Below are 17,626 nucleotides of genomic sequence, written 5' to 3'. Positions count from 1 at the left end.
TTCACAAATGGATTTTACTTGAATTTACTCTGCAACAAAAACAATGAACTGTATATAGCCTGTTGGCTGTTAGCTTTTAAATTTCTCTATGTTGCGATTTCATTCAGTAAAATTTTACTCTGAATATTTTATATAGGGGACTGCAAACAAAAAATTTGAGGGAAAGAAACAGGTAAATAATCATTAATGCTATATCATATGAAATTTGTAAAATTTGTGCTTGGAGACTAAAAGAGGATTAGCTTACTTTTAATGATATAAACTTAAATCACTTTTACATCTGCATCAAAATGTCATTGATATTGAAATTATTTGATGAGCCGTCACATACAAATATGTACTTATTGATTAAACCAGGGTAAGGGATGTACTTGTTGGTTGAATTAGGGTATCATTGCTGACTTTTTTTGTATTATGTAACCAATACTTAAAAATTAATCAAACCAACTTTTTGCATGTGAAAAATTTTCATGAGGTTTTATGATATTTCTCGCTATGAATCAGTCCTTAAATAGGTATATCTTTGATATCTTATTTTTCAGATAAACAACATCTTGATCATGAGAATTATTTGCCACAAACTATAAGTGTACTGTATGCAGGGTTATTTTAGCTGTTCTTCACTTGCAAACGGTTTCACCCCATCTTGAATTAGCCCAAAACAAGGTTGTGGCAAAAGAGAGATAACATGAAACATAGGAAATTGCTCAATTTTATTAAATATTTGTCTATTTACAATGAGGGCGAAAGGGGCTAAAATAAAACAGGGGCAAATATTTCCCTGTGTACAGTACTGTACGTAGTATGAATTATGGTATCTCTGGTAATTTTGCAAAATAAAGTCACTGGTAATTAAAGTTTGCTTTTAGTATATCTACTCTAATCCAATATTGTTCACCAGGAGACAATGTCCGACATATGAATGTGTTTTCTTTATTTTGTAGATATGAATTTTTCGACGAAGGATGTTTAAACCTCTAAGTGGATCTGAGGGAAAGAAGTGGTTGGAGTGAGTATCGGTGGACTTGTTCTGTATTAACATGATTAAAGTTAGATTGCATGCATGCTCTCATGAATAATTTTATTTGGTTATTTGTCTAGAGACACATCGCAGTGTTATAAACTTAAATACTGGTACATCTCAATGTTTTACAGGGAGAAGTATGCTGAGTTAGACTGTGACATTGATGGTGATTGTAAGGGGGTGCAATCAAAAGATGATAAAACTAATGCTGATACAGAGAAGACATGGTCTAAATGCAGTAGGTGGGTATTACAGTCATCATGGTCATAGCCTATTTTATTTTGTGATGTTTATTCTCAGTTAATTATCTACATCAGTTTGAAGAGACGTACATGTACATACTTAAGTGGCTATTAGAATTATACTTGCTTACCATGACTCTATTATCACATGTATTAACTTAGATTAAACATGCTTTTGGGTTTTAGAGGAAGGAGATAAAATTTTGTTCCTGAAATATGTGGTTTAATTTCACCTATGCCAAAAAAAAAAATCAGTTGTACCATTTTTTAAACCAGGAAGCTAGGACTTTAGGATAAATCTTAAATAATGTCCAAAATAATTTGTTAGCTGATGAAAATAACAACCTCCCAAGCCATGAGTGGAGAGTAGACTAGTCTGAAATCCAAAAGAGATAGGAATAGAAAATGCCAAAATACTTCACTATGTTTTTTTTATTATCATTGCTTGATTCATAATCACATGCATAGCTTAGGAAAGCGTTAGAACAGATAATATAGAGAGTACTGCTATCTACAAAACAGCAAATCAGGTCTCGAAGTTAACATCAATTTAATTTACCAGTAATTTCTATTTGTTCTGTAAATTGCAGCAGAGATAAATCTTCTAATGCTGACCAACAATGGAGGGAGAGAAAACATACCAGCATAAAATTTAGTTCTCCAAGAAAGAGAAACAGACAGAGAGAACTTTCACCAGGTTGTAGATTACTTGTTAGACTCCACCAAACTTGTGGTCATATATGTTCATCATTATTCATTAAGATGATATTAATGAATTATTTCATATAAACTTGAATTTACAGATGTTGAAATTATTGAAGAAGACAAAGATAATGTTGGCAATGAGAGTATGTTTAAACCATTCAGTGGCTCGGAGGAAGCAAAACGACTAGAGTAAGATTAGATTTTAAATTGATTTTAAATCATACTGTAGAAGCACATATTTTTGTTGTGTTAAAATTTCGTTGTTTTTAAAGCAAATAAAATTTTGTTGGCATTTAATTTTGTCTTATTATAATTAATCTCTAAAATGTACCACATATATCAACTCTGTATTTATTAATACTTGGATTTAAAATTTGTCATGGATTTAATTTCGTTGATTTACTGCCAATGAAAATAACAAAATTGAATCTTCAACAATTATTTCTGCTTCTACAGTATCTTCATTTGTTCACGTTGAACATGAAGAGATAATTTTTCCTATACTTTTCTAGAGTCAAGTACAGTGAGGTTTTTGAAGAGAATGATGACTATAGTATAACAAGCGATGATTTACCTGAAATCTACACCCCTAAGAAACCCAGACTGACCTTTCTATCAACAAAGAAATCACCAGAGCAATCCAAGAAAGCTTCCAGGTATAAAAGTTATCATGTTACAAACAGTATGTTTTGTTTAAACCACTGAGGAAGTTAAATGTTTTTCTCGCAAATCATGGTATTTAAGAAATGAACTCAATGTCTACCCAAGTTATACGAGTATAACCTGGGTTGGGGCAATTTACGCTTTATAATCCGCGAAGCGGATTATAAAAAAAGCGTAAATTGCTCCAACCCAGGTTATACTCGTATAACTTGGGTAGATATTGAGTTCATTCCTTATAATTTAATTTTCTGTAATTTGCTGTACAAATTGAGTCCGTTTTCTTTTAGAAATGATATTAATCTGTTCAAAATTCAAACGTAACGTCAAGCGGATTAGTACGTTTTAGACGTTAGTGCATTGTGACGTGTCTTGTGACGTGCAAACCAGGTTATACAAATTTAACTTAATTTTTCTATCCAATCAAATGCCGCGTTACAACCAGAATTAAATTATACAAACTTATAAAATTAATGTACCATTGATATCGACATCATGGATACTTAAAGCTTTGAATTGAGCATTGATTTAACAGTATAAGGTTCAGTTGTTTCACTCTTGGTCCGGCCACATGTTTTCTTTCTTTGTAATCATATTTTTATGCTATGTTTTCTATTACATGTACTATGATTAAACACAGTTGAACATTAACTCCCCAAACCTCACGTGTTTAGTAAAATGTATGACCAATGAAAATTAGATTGAAATCTGTTATTGTGGAAATTATTAGTAAAGGAGTTACTCCTTTTTCTCAACAAAACTGCTCTTTGATTACTGCAAAACCCTGGTGATTAACTGCATGTATATATTGACAGAGGCAAATCTAAGAAGTTTGATGCTCCACAGCCTCCCCCCAAAAAGAAGCAGAATTATGGTGGTCATGACTTCAGCTCTGATTCTGAGAGTGATAGAGATGAAAGATTTACAAACATAAAACACACTGAAAACAATACCAATAAAGATAGGAGAGCTGAAGGTCTCACTGCTGGAATAAATTGTCCCATTACTGATAAGGAGGCCAGTCCTCTCACTGAAGGTACCAGTATTTCTTGTTTCCCAACTGTAGCTTTCTCAAAAAAATTTTATGAGACTAACTGATCGAGCTTCACATGTAGGCTTCTGTCTGAAATGACTAAACTAAAAGTTGAAAGAGGTTTTGCTTGTAAAGGAAACATGAATATAACATGCATATTTGAAAATCAAAGATTTTAACTCTCAATGTCTCTCTCCATTTATCGTTTAATCTGTTATTTTTATTAAAGGAAAAAGTTCTGTTACATTATAAGTGCTTGTACATATTGTTGTCTGAATATTTGTAGGTTACAATGAAGAAGATTTTGAGAAACCAAAATTTAAAGGCAGAACCCCCTCAGCAGCAAAAGTTCCATTCAAGTTGTCTTCCTCGGCTAATGATAGACAAGTTGAGGTACACATAAACGTAGATAAGTCAACTATATAGCCTTCTTTTATCTATCTTCTAAACACAATTAGGTTCTTTCTGAGATTAATTACACAAGATTTTAAGCATCTGAGAAGTATAACAATGTATTGTTATGACCTTGATGTGAGGGTCATCATGTTGTTATATTGCTTATTTTGTCTGCCAATCTATCTACTATTCTGTTTAAAAAATTCTTCTTACGTTTGAACTAATGTAAAAAGTTAATGCCAAGATTAAAAGTACAGTAAATACTGTTGATGACTTCTAAGGGTCAGGGTCATTAATCAAGTTCAAGGACTCTCTGATCATAGTGATCACCATTCATTTGGTCATATTTTTGGTCAAAGTATTTACATGTAATCATTGAAATTTGTCTTTTATTAAGGAATACTCAATGTTGTATTGACCATAACTAATACATGATACTTACATGTACGAATATTCCTTACATGTACAAATATTCCTGTTATGACACCCAGTATCAAGATCTGTCAGAGGCTTGGTTTACACAGTAGTTCACTGCAGAAGTAAGACCATGTACATTGATTTACAGGTACCTGCCCCCCTAAACCAGTACCTGAGGGACTACCAGAGAGAGGGAATCCAGTTCCTGTACGACCATTACAGGGAGGGCGAGGGGGCGGTGCTCGGGGATGACATGGGACTGGGGAAAACAGTACAGGTGAGTAACAGTACAGGTAAAAAAAGGAGAGTAAGATCAGGTAAAACAGAACATATGAAAAAAACCCAGTATAAGTGAGTGAGGGAGAGATTTATGATGATGGAAAATGTGTAAGGTCTTCAACTAGTTTTTATTTGCACACATACTTATTTATGTATATACATGACATTGTATATTTAATAATCTGAAAAATAAGAACACTTTTTTCTGATTTTATTATTCCTAGGTTATTGGATTGCTGGCAGCTCTACTTGGGAAAAAGTGCAATAAGACAGATATAAAGAAACAAAAGCCAAAGTTCATCAGAGAGGTAAGATGCCAGGTTAATGTATATATTTGGAATTAAATGAAACAGCTGTGTAAACTTTGTAAACTTTTATTGTCATCAAATGGTACAATGTATATCTTCATAATCTAGTTGGTACATGTATTATAGGTAGAAGTTGGTAAAATTTGTAACTGATGTTGTCAGAACATTGTAGAAATACCATGAGTCACTGTCAGTGTACTCTATTTGTAGATGTCAGATGGAAGTCTAGAGGAGAAGATCCCAGAAGACACATACAAGTGTCGACCATTTCTGATCATTGGTCCAGGAAGTGTTCTCTATAACTGGATGGATGAACTGGAGGCCTGGGGCTACTTCTCTGTGGGGTAAATTCCAATTCAATGGATCATTGAACATTGTTTTACTGTCCATTGGGATATGTCTCACTTCTTTGACTATGGTACATTGTTCTTCTTTACACAAGGAAATGTTCTCAATATCTGTTTAACGTGCTTATACCAGTTTGAGAAAATTTTGATCAATCAAGGGATATCAAAGAAAAATGTTGAATTGATTAATTTTAAGTGCTACATATTTATCACACTGTACTTATGATGGTCTTTGTACTAAAAGCAATTTTAATTACATGAAGGAAATATCACGGCAGCGAGAAGGCAGAGTGTTTGTCCAAATTATCAAAGCAAAGCTTGGAAGTTGTTGTCACTACATTTGAAACGTTCAGAGAAAACACGGTGAGAGTGGTTTAAGTACATGTACACATATAATGGGGACTCGGGGATCCCAATGCTTATAATGCTGATGCTTCTCCTTCTGGACTAAGAAATAACGGGAACCAAATTTTATAATGCTTCAAAATATTCTAACAACCATTTATCTGGACAATTTGGTTAGTTTGGAAGGTGTTCTGATATATAAGGATTCAGTGTGTTTATGAATATAGTTGAAATGGAAGAGATCAGTGTTTACAACTTTCATGCAGCATTTTAAAATTTTTCAACACTGTATGATATAGGATGAGTTGAATTCAGTAAAATGGGAGGCTGTTATAGCTGATGAAGTACACAGAATCAAAGTGAGTACAAACACATTGCCTTAGATTGTGAGTTGTAGCAATGTCATTGTCTAACGAAAACCGAAAATTCCATTTACAAAAGGCACTTTTACATGGTCGTACAAATTGAAAGTGACAACATTATTCAATATTGTTAAAAAATTTTCTGACAGGGCCTACAAGCTCAAGTAACACAGGCTCTTAGAACAATAAGAACTCGCCGTCGCTATGGACTGACAGGAACAGCCCTACAGAACAACATGACAGAACTCTGGAGCATACTGGACTGGTCAGTGCGGTGATAATTAAAACCTACTGTACAACTTTTACTCTCTCTCTCTGATGAAAATTTTATGACAATCATGAAAGAGAAATTACATGAAGAAACCACATACTAATAGTTTCTTACAACAATATGACTGATGATCTATGGGGCATATTGGACTAGTCAGTGCAGAGAGTTCATAAATGTATAAATGTTTCATATTCAGTTTGGATTTAAGTTAAAATAAAGTAAGATTTTTAATGACATAAACAACAAGTAGATATTCAATGTTTCAGATTCACTTGAATGGTGGATTGACTTCTTGCTCTTCATTCTTGCAGGGTTCAGCCAGGCTGTCTAGGCAACATTGATACTTTTACTGCTGAGTATGTGGTTCCCATAGAAACTGGTCAAAAACAGGATGCCTCAAAGAGAGAACTAGCAACAGCAAGAAAAGGTAGTAGATATTGAACATCTCTGGTGATACAATGTGTGTCTGTGGATAAATATTCATGTATTATCAAATTTTGCTTCAGTTTTCTTCACATTTACATTTCAATTTGCCTCATGATTACAACTTCAGATTGCTTTAAATATACCGGTATATTTCATTTTCCCTCATGGTATTAGCTAAAGAGAAGTTTGCCTCAATCAGAAACAAGATCATGATTAGGAGAACCAAACAACTCATTGCTGACCAACTGCCCAAGAAAGGTCAGCTGTTTTATCATGTGTGTGTTTGAATTATGGTGATGGAACAGTATTGTTTACTGTCAAATCATGAATAAGTAAGACAAAAGAATACTGTAAATTCCTTATATTATGCGAGTACTTAATTCGGCGATCCCCCTGATTTGTATCAAATAGCGAGAATATAAAATCGCGAATGCTGAGCTTTTCTCCTTATTTCTTATAATTTTCAACTCTCAGAAAATAATGGCGCTAAGGATGCATGTCTCGATTTTATGCTTTATATATATTCCTCGTGTTTAATTAGGAATTTACAGTATCCAACTGAAGACAAAACTTATTGTAAACTCAGTACCAGTATTTTCATTTACAGTACATCTGATAAAAGATAGATGACAAAATATGATTGTCTTAAATGAACATTTAAGTTTTACTTTAAAGAAGTTTTCTTTTGTACACTCAAGTATAATTAAAATTACAATGCTATTTAAATGACAATTTGTAATTGGGATAAAAATCTGTACACAGATTTTGTACTTTTGTTTCAGATGACAATGTGGTGTTCTGTCGACTAAGTGACTTGCAAGAACAGGTGTACCGGTTCATTCTTAAACACCCAGGTCTGGTTCATGTGATGTCCATGGATGACCCTTGTCATTGTGGTAGTGGGGAACCCAGGAAATACTGCTGTAAGGTGAGTGTAAACTTAGGCCACAGGGAACCATGTAAATACTGTTGTAAGGTAAGTGTAAACTAAGGCCACAGGGAACCATGTAAATACTGCTGTATGGTGAGTGCAAACTAAGGCCACAAGGAACCATGTAAATACTGCTGTATGGTGAGTGTAAACTAAGGCCACAGGGAACCCAGGAAATACTGCTGTAAGGTGAGTGTAAACTAAGGCCACAAGGAACGATGTAAATACTGCTGTATGGTTAGTGTAAAATAAGGCCATAGGGAACCATGTAAATACTGTTGTAAGGTGAGTGTAAACTAAGGCCACAGGAAACCATGTAAATACTGTTGTAAGGTAAGCAGAAACCTAAACTAAGGTAAAAGGAACCATGTTAATATTACTGTGAGGTAAGTGTGATCTTGTAAAATTAAAAACCATGAAAAAACTGGTATAAAATAAATTTGAAATACTGTAAGTTCTGTAAAAATTGAATGATAATTACTGAAGCACTGATCTTGCTACAGTAAAACTGGTTTGGTATGAACACGGATATAGCGAATTCTTGGATATAGCGAAGTTTTTTTTAGCCCCCCCCCCTTTCTTACCAAATCTTTGCAAAATTTTACATTTTAACGAACTCGGATACATGTATTATGAATTTACAGATATAGTGAACTGATTTTTAGTCCTGTAGAGGTGAGTAATAACGAAATTTAACACTTTTATAATGAATTTCTTTACAGTTAAAAATGTTTGCACCACCATTTAACTTGAAAATTTGAATAATTTATTTTCATAAATATTTTTCAATTTACAATCCGATTATTAAAGGTATCAAAGTAATAAAATGTATTTTTATTTTAAGCCTTTATTAACAAAATTATACTAGTCTGGTGAAAGAAAGCATGTATATAGTGAATATGCTGTAGTTATTATTACAATTCGTTATACGGATATAACGAATTGCGGATATAACAAAGGCAATCCCTTAGTCCCTCAAACTTTGCTATAACCAAGTTTTACTGTATTAACAATATCTGAGACTTAAAAAAAATTGAGTTCCACAACATTTAAGGTACATTTGATTATATATGTGTTTCAGCAAGTGACGAAGGAGGTGACAGTGACAGGGTTACAGTTTATCTTTATGCACCTCCTGCTGAAAGTCTCCAACCACGCTGCCCTGCTGATAGAGAGCCCTCACCGACAGCTGTCCAAGTTCTCCAAGATGATCTGTAAGGCCGTGTTTGCCAAGTTCCCTCAGTTCTTCAGCGATACCAAGGAATCGGCCTTCAGGACTTTGTCTGATCCCAAATACTGTGGCAAAATGAAGGTAAGCATTTAATGATTATATTTTTTTTTTGATTGAAGACATTACATGCATTGTCGAGTCAAAAATCATTTTTAAAAACAAAACTAGACCTTACCATTCTCTATCCACAAGTTGTCGTATAATAAAGTCTAGTGAGCTTTTTGATAAAAAATGAAATTGTTTAATCTGACAGATTGAACACAAATGCTTTTCCTGATGCTTAAGGTTGTGCTAAAGGACAAAGAATTTTTTTTAATGATGTTCAGAAACTCACCAAACTTTGACAAGGTGTACAAATTTTAAGTCTTGTACATTTATTTCATTATACTTACATGTATATTTCTATATCTCCAATTTTTTCCAACAGATTCTGCAGAAATTACTGAAAGTCTTCCAGAAGGATCACAGCAAGGTTCTGATCTTCTCCTACAGCACCAGGGTAAGATAATGCTGTCTCTATCCTCCTACAGCACCAGGGTAAGATATTGCTGTCTCTATCCTCCTACAGCACCAGGGTAAGATATTGCTGTCTCTATCCTCCTACAGCACCAGGGTAAGATATTGCTGTCTCTATCCTCCTACAGCACCAGGGTAAGATAATGCTGTCTCTATCCTCCTACAGCACCAGGGTAAGATATTGCTGTCTCTTACCTCCTACAGCACCAGGGTAAGATATTGCTGTCTCTATCCTCCTACAGCACCAGGGTAAGATATTGCTGTCTCTATCCTCCTACAGCACCAGGGTAAGATATTGCTGTCTCTATCCTCCTACAGCACCAGGGTAAGATAATGCTGTCTCTATCCTCCTACAGCACCAGGGTAAGATATTGCTGTCTCTATCCTCCTACAGCACCAGGGTAAGATAATGCTGTCTCTATCCTCCTACAGCACCAGGGTAAGATATTGCTGTCTCTATCCTCCTACAGCACCAGGGTAAGATAATGCTGTCTCTATCCTCCTACAGCACCAGGGTAAGATAATGCTGTCTCTATCCTCCTACAGCACCAGGGTAAGATATTGCTGTCTCTATCCTCCTACAGCACCAGGGTAAGATAATGCTGTCTCTATCCTCCTACAGCACCAGGGTAAGATAATGCTGTCTCTATCCTCCTACAGCACCAGGGTAAGATATTGCTGTCTCTATCCTCCTACAGCACCAGGGTAAGATAATGCTGTCTCTATCCTCCTACAGCACCAGGGTAAGATAATGCTGTATCTATCCTCCTACAGCACCAGGTTAAGATAATGCTGTCTCTATCCTCCTACAGCACCAGGGTAAGATATTGCTGTCTCTATCACTGTGTCTACATGTATACTGATACCTTATAATTGCCTCTGTATTGTAAAATTTGTTAACTGTAAACGAAATACCAGAGTAACATAAAGATAAAGCCGTCTGACGGTTTCTATCACTCTATGCATATCTACTTATACTTTAAAAAGTCCTTTATTTTATTACCAGTTACTTCAAGTTTTTCAATATCTGTACTCAGCTTTCAGGAGTAAAATTACACTGAAGTCTTGTTCTTTATCAAAAGTCTCATCATTCATTTAACATATTTCTGTACATAGGTACTGGACATCATTGACCAGTATTTGATCACTACTGGATACGAGTATAGACGTCTAGATGGCAGCACCAGTATGGCCAAACGTATGGTGCTGGTCCGAGAATTTAATAGAGATCCCAATATCTTCTTGTTCCTTATCTCAGCAAAGTAAGTAATGCAGTTGGAAATAAAATCTGTAGGGGTATTTTATTGTTGTAGAAAATAAACCTAACAATAGCTGTTTGGTGATATTCTTGATTTTCTAGAGCTGGGGGATTAGGCTTGAATCTGACAGGCGCAAACCGAGTTATTATATTTGACCCCAGTTGGAATCCCACTAATGACCTTCAAGCCCAGGACAGGTAAACTATTATACACAAATAATTACCTGAACCTGAATCTACATTGCTGGGTTTTTTAGCCTGTTGTATATATGTCTACCAATAATTTTACAGGGCCTACAGGATTGGGCAGTGGCGAGACGTCCATGTGTACAGGCTGATATCGGCAGGTACTATCGAGGAAAACATATACCTGCGACAGGTGTATAAACAGGTGTGTATCTTATAGAACAAAGGCCTATATTGCTATATCAGTAATTTTTTACGAAGACATATTGTTCTTTTCAAGGAATTCATAGTTTCCTAGAATGAGAATAGAATGTATGGTTGTATTTTGTATTATTCAGCAATTGGACAGTGTTGTGGTTGGAACAGAGAATGCTAGGAGATACTTTAAGGGTGTTGCTGGGAACAGGAAGCAATATGGAGAGCTGTTTGGGTTAAAGAACATGTTCCAACTCCACGCGGGAGATAGCACTAGAACCATGGACATACTGAAGGTCAGAACAAGGGATATAACTTTATTGACAGTGTATCATGTTCAAGCTTTAATGTGATATTGTTAGCATTGTTTTTTTTAATTCAATTAAATCAATTTTATTTGTTTAGTGTTGCTAGATAGTGTGAAATAACCAATGACATGTATATATGTACAATCAATTAAATGCAAATTAAGATCAATGAATTCAGCACTGTCATTAGAGATAGGGGATTTGGTGTTTCAGATATAAAGCACTCTATTTCTCTGACCAGAAGATAAACCTTTAAACCAAATCAGCATAGTGTGGGATTAGTAATCCTTAGAGCCTGGGTTCAGCTGAGGGAATATCTGTCTCTACAGTAACTGTGTTTTACTGATATTTAGAAAAATGAGAATTTGGAGCAGAGCTTGACAGAGTTCAGGATTGCCGAATATGTGCCTGGTCGAGGTCGCATAGTCAGCGTGGAAGACAGCCATCTGGGAGACAAGAGTGAAGATTCTCAGTCAGAGGAGGAAGAGGAAGAAGACTACCTGTCTAGATATCTGGATTTACATCGTAAGGCACATATTGTTTCATCAAATAGTCCAAAATGGTCTTCACAGATTATAAACATTTATGTTTTGAAACCTTTCAAAATTGAAAAAAAAAATCATTCTTTATTTTTCATCACTTCTTTGTAATGTGTAAAATAAAAACCAGAACCAATAATGTTTTAACTATTCATCCACCTATTCATCCATTAGATAGTGATAGTGAGGCAGAGGAGGTCAACAGTAAAATGATGGAGGGTCATGTTTCCAAAAAAAGAGCAAGTAAGGGAGAGAACTCTCCCATTGCACAAGGAACTCTAGCAGGTTTGTGTTTAGATTCTCTTATTTGTTAAGGTAACACTATCGGTTTATTTCATTTTATAAACTTGAAATTCTATGATATAGGTTGATATTATATAAATAATGCCTTCTTGGGAGGGTAACAGTTGAAACTGACACCCCGAGAAAACCATTGTCAACCGACGCGAAGCGTCAATTTCAGTTTCAACTGTTATCCTACCAAACAGGCACTATTTATTTTATTATACTGAATGTCTTAATTTAAGAGAAATTTTGACTCTTTTGTATAGAAATGATGTGAATTCTACGGCGAACCATATGCGCATAATTTACGCACATGTAACAATTCGTTTTAATATACTTTCGAGTTAAATACTGAAATCTGATTGGTTTATACGCAGTTGATAATCCGCTCTATCACCCTGAGCATTAGCAACACACTTGGCAACGGGTAACACTATATAAATAGTGCCTGTTTAGGAGGGTAAGAGTTGAAATTGTCACCCTGAGAAAACTATTGTAAACCGACGCGAAGCGGAGGTTGACAATAATATTTTCGAGGGGTGTCATTTCAACTCTTACCCTCTTAAACAGGCACTATTTATTTTATTATACTGAATGTCTTTATTTAAAAAAAAAACTTAACTTCTTTTATATATGAATAACGTGAATTCTTTGGCAAACCGTACGCACATAGTTTACGCGCATGTAACAATTCGCTGTGTAACCCGTTGCCAAGTGTGTTGCTTATGCTGAGGGTAATAGAACGGATTATCAACTGCGTCTAAACCAATCAGATTTCAGTATTTAACATGAAAGTGTAATAAAACGAATTGTTACATGCGCGTAAATTTTGGCGTACGGTTTGCCGTAGAATTCACTTCATTTCTATATAAAAGCAGTAAAATTTTCTTTAAAAATAAGACATTCAGTATATAAAATAAATAGTGCCTGTTTGGGAGGGTAACTGTTGAAACTGACACTTGAAAACCATTGTCAACCTCCGCTTTACGTCGGTTGACAATGGTTTTCTTGGGGTGTCAATTTCAACAGTTACCCTCCCAAACAGGCACTATCTATATAGTGTTACTCATTGCCAAGTGTGTTGCTAACGCTGAGATTAATAGAACGGATTATCAACTGTGTCTAAACCAATCAGATTACAGTATTTAACATGAAAGTATAATAAAATAAATTGGTTATCATGTTTTTCCTAAATACATGCAAAAATTGTGGAATATATTTTATTTGTATATATCTGTGTTTAGGAGATGAAGATGTTCTCCATGTGTTAAAAAATCGACAAATTGTGGGAGGGAGTCGGGCAGAGGACCACATGTCACGCTGCGCCATACAGGATGTGTTCGAGCTCCACCAGAACTCCCAGGCACCAGCTGCATTTTGTCAGCCTCTGTCTGAGGTAAGAACTGTGCACGACCTCACTGTCAGTTGCTGTCTGAGGTAAATACACACAACCTCACTGTCAGCCTCAGGCTGAGGTAAGAACCAAGTACCTGTACACTGTCAGCCTCTGTCTGAGGTAAGAACAATGCACAACCTCACCGCCAGGCTCTATCTTATGTAAGAACCAATCACATTCTCACTGTCAGCCTGTGGGTAAGAATTATGAACATACTGTCAGTCTCTGTGGTAAGAACCATAAACATATTAACTGTCAGCCTCTGCATGAGGTTGACCAATTCACAGATTCACTGTCACTCACTAATTTACTGTCAGGTAAGAACCAAGCAAAAATCCACTGTCAGACTGTGTCTTGAACCAGTCAAGACAGAAGAACAGAAGACTGAGGTAAAAACAAACCACATTTCACTGTCAGTCTCTGTCTGTGGTAAGAACCAATGCTCATGATCTTACCTCTACCTCTATCCAAGCTGATACTGAATTTATATATAGTTATATTATTGCATGAACTCATTAATTGAAATCAAGGGGTTTGACATGACAGAGAATTTTTTCAGCCTGAAAGTGAAGAAGAGATTAAAGAAATTAAGAAACCTAAATCCTATTCAACCACGATTGGAAGGAACTATGTTCTTGTAGGTCAAACTCCACCAGCTATTAGAATGTAAGTTTACTTTTGATTATGATATAATTATGCAACCTATAGCAGTATTGAGTTTCAGATACTAATTTTTTTTTAAAGAAAAACAATTCTGTACATTAATTTGTCAAAAATAGTCAAAAGTTTTTGCATAAAAAGAAAATCAGAACAGTTTAATTCCATTTTCTTCATTAGAAAACAATTTGCGGAAATGGTAAAATTTAATAAGAAGCAAACAATGGAGAAGTTTGCTGAAGAGATTTTGAGATCTTCCCCTGATGAAAGGAGAGTCTTGTTGAAATCCTATTACATGCAGGTACATCCTGATGTTTCTCCAGTCTTCCAGGAAGCATCGGTTACCACAACGCCAAAAAGTATCGCAAAGAAAGGTTAAAAATTTAGAGATTAATACATGTAGTTAGAAATTTAGGTTCAAAAATTGAAAAAAAAATGGACTCAAAAAAGGTTGAAAATGTAGAATCAAAAATGGGTTAGAAATTGAAAAGAGAAATGGAGGAAGTATCTGTGAATTTTTGACATGATAAAGGCAACATTTGATTTGAACAGAATATTTACATTTGATTTCAATCATTTTCCAATTAAACTATTGATTTTTACTTTTACTTAATTAGTCTTAGAAGGTACCTAACATCTTTTGTTATACCAACAGGTAATAGTTCTACAGCTGAGAGGCAGAAAAGAAAAAAGAAAGCCCAAATTCTTGGTGATGCAATCAAAGTATCCCCCAAACAAACAGCAACCAGTGTATTAGAGAAAGAGAAATGTGATAGGAGAGACGTGAAGAGATCACAGCCAGCCACAGAAGTTAAGAAAAATAAAACCCCATTATTTGTTCCAAGTTATGTTAATGAAGAAACTTTAATGGAAACATCCCCTGACTCGTTTGAAATCAGTACAGATGATCTCCTGCAAGAAATATACAATCAAAAAGAGGAAACAGCAGCCAAGGAGAAAGAAGAAAGAGAAATGAAACAAGAGAAGGAAGGACCAAACACATCTGTTTTGGATGAACTCTTTTCACCATCCTTGATGGAAAGGATCAAACGAAAACCCGCTCCCAAGAAAGGTGTTCACAAAAAAACGGGGTCAGATGACCTGTTTTCGGATTCTTCTTCAGCCAAAGAAGACATCGAGGAGGTGATTCGACCAGACAATACGCTGAAGGACGATGACTTCGACTGTTTCTCTGATCCGTCAAGGAAAAAAAGGAAAAAGTCAAAAGCCCAAATGATTGTGTCTAGACTGATAAAAGAAAGTGAGGACGCATACAATCAGCTGCCAGTGGTTCCCATTGGAAGTGACCTTGATGAGGTGGACTCTTGTGATAGATCACCAAGTCTCTTCTAACTGTGTGGGGGTGGGGGTGTGGTTCCCATTGGAAGTGAACTTGTAGAGATGGAATCTTACAAATGCATGATAAGTCCCCTAGTTTTTTCTAACAGGGCCAGACAGTAAAGTGTGTTGGGTGGGGAAGTTGGATAAGAGAAAATTCTGTGATTTGCGAGAATTTTAATATTTTCAACCTTACTGGCCTAAGACCAATTCTTGCAAAGTACCTTTTTTGCTAGTGCACTGTTACATCATTTTATCAAAACATAAAATCATATATTGAAAAAATAGCCCAATAATGTACTGCCAAGAAATGGTACCTGGTCTTTTGCCATTGTGGTTTCAAAATTAAGTTGTTTGTTTTATAGTGTTTTTAATGATTTTGTTGTTTTAATGCTGCCAATTTTACTTTAATGAGTTGATAGAGAATGCAGAAGCTTTACAAGAAAAGAACTTCAATTTTAATGCTCGTATGTAATTTTAGCTTCTTTAAATCTTATATAGAAGATCCTGAACTTTATAATGCATTTATATTTTTATTTTCATTCACAAGGATAATGAGGAACCAGTATTATCAATTTATGCTGAAATAGTAAACTGTTATGTTGCTTCAAAAATATATTGACATTACAGTTAAGGAAGGAGTCTTTTCTGGTTTTCGACTTGTCAAACGTAAATTTGATTAATTGTTCATTAAATCAAGATGAAAGGAAATTAAAATAGTATATTTTTCTTTCTTTTTTACTATCATACAACTTGGCATAGAAAAATGTAATCAATGTTTAGAATGGAACAAGGACTATATTTTTGGCTTAATATTGGCGTAGGAAAATATCACATGTTGCGCAATTCAGAATTGCTGCAGATTATATATATATAATGAGTCTGTTTTAGCATTTTAAAAACAATAACAATAATGTTGGATTTTTTTTTACTAATGTGAACTAATAATATGATACTTGGGTTTCAGAATATGTTTTTAAAATATGATTTGCCTATCAAATAACATTTTTATAAGCTTTTTAAAGCGCCCATTCTATACATTGATTTTTGTGAAAAAAATCACTAAAATCAGTTTGTCTCTTTTATGAAACGGTCAATCTATTAGCTATTCTGTCAATTTATATCTTTATATAAAGTCTTCATAATACATAAAAATAAGAAATATTTTATTATTGGAAGCATAAAAAAATAATCAAAATTTCTTCAAAATTTAAGAAAATTAGAGGAAATGCGGGCTAAGCAATATCAATTTTAGTATAAATATTTATTCCAATTTAGTAGTATAAGCTGATAGACACTCTCATGGTCTATGATTTCATTGAAGATTTGAATCTTCAAATCTTAAACAAATGTCTACAGAACTATAAAGAGCTACACTTATTTTTATCACTCTTTACGTTGAGGAAAAAGGTAGTGACCTTGACCTGACCTTTATCCGAAAACAAAAAGGTCAAATTTAATTAAACTGATAGAATCATTAAGTAATATGATCCGTTTGACTGTGTCAACATTTCATGCATTTCTTATTATAAGAAGTATGTTTGATAATGAAAAGACTCCTTCCTTAAGTGAAACATATTTTGTTTGTCATTTTTATCATTTAAGGCATTAATACACTAAATTTTGCATCTAAATAATATAATTATTATGCAAATTTTTTTTCTGTTGGGTTTATGATTGTTCATATTAATATCTTGTTCTGTGTGGGTTCAATTATATATATACATGTATTTACTATCTTTTTATTAATGTTGTTAATTTCCTTATACATGTAATATTAAACATACCCAATTAAGATAATTATATGATAAGGTGCAGATTTAATTTTTTGAAGTGTTTTCTGATATCTAGAAAAGATTTTCTGATATCAGAAAAGGATTTCCTGATATCAAGTGATATTCTAATATCAGAAATTCGAAATTTTGATGTTAATAATTAATGAACACCAATTTTCTGATATGATAAAAAATA

The 17,626-nt window shown here is 34.4% G+C and overlaps 1 protein-coding gene across 3 annotated transcripts; it reads left to right on the top strand.

Annotated features, from left to right (window-relative positions):
* On the top strand, positions 1-16,089 carry LOC128166131 (DNA excision repair protein ERCC-6-like 2). Of its 3 annotated transcripts, XM_052831084.1 has the most exons (30): positions 1-172; positions 543-666; positions 945-1,009; positions 1,156-1,266; positions 1,857-1,963; positions 2,070-2,160; positions 2,484-2,627; positions 3,447-3,667; positions 3,951-4,057; positions 4,626-4,754; positions 4,981-5,064; positions 5,275-5,408; positions 5,675-5,774; positions 6,056-6,115; positions 6,268-6,383; positions 6,701-6,816; positions 6,990-7,073; positions 7,598-7,743; positions 8,828-9,058; positions 9,405-9,476; positions 10,610-10,755; positions 10,854-10,949; positions 11,043-11,142; positions 11,276-11,428; positions 11,794-11,965; positions 12,154-12,264; positions 13,509-13,660; positions 14,220-14,326; positions 14,498-14,691; positions 14,973-16,089. In XM_052831084.1, exons 3-30 carry the CDS (start codon positions 966-968, stop codon positions 15,668-15,670), a joined length of 4,026 nt encoding a protein of 1,341 aa, XP_052687044.1. In that variant the 5' UTR covers positions 1-172; positions 543-666; positions 945-965; the 3' UTR covers positions 15,671-16,089. The 3 variants fall into 3 exon arrangements, with proteins under 3 accessions (XP_052687044.1, XP_052687045.1, XP_052687046.1); XM_052831085.1 differs by lacking the exon at positions 543-666; XM_052831086.1 differs by lacking the exons at positions 1-172; positions 543-666 and adding an exon at positions 695-848.
* Positions 16,090-17,626: the final 1,537 nt, after the last annotated feature.

This window comes from Crassostrea angulata, chromosome 10 (assembly GCF_025612915.1).
Source record: "Crassostrea angulata isolate pt1a10 chromosome 10, ASM2561291v2, whole genome shotgun sequence".
NCBI lineage: Eukaryota > Metazoa > Mollusca > Bivalvia > Ostreida > Ostreidae > Magallana > Magallana angulata.
This window is presented reverse-complemented; position numbering and strand designations above follow the sequence as displayed.

Bases quoted from the DNA above. Each gene is read 5' to 3' on its own strand.
- LOC128166131 (XM_052831085.1), top strand. From the start codon at position 966: ATGTTTAAACCTCTAAGTGGATCTGAGGGAAAGAAGTGGTTGGA. The intron at 5,409-5,674 runs GTAAATTCCAAT...AATTACATGAAG, and splicing joins TGGGGCTACTTCTCTGTGGG to GAAATATCACGGCAGCGAGA. The intron at 9,477-10,609 runs GTAAGATAATGC...TTCTGTACATAG, and splicing joins TCTTCTCCTACAGCACCAGG to GTACTGGACATCATTGACCA.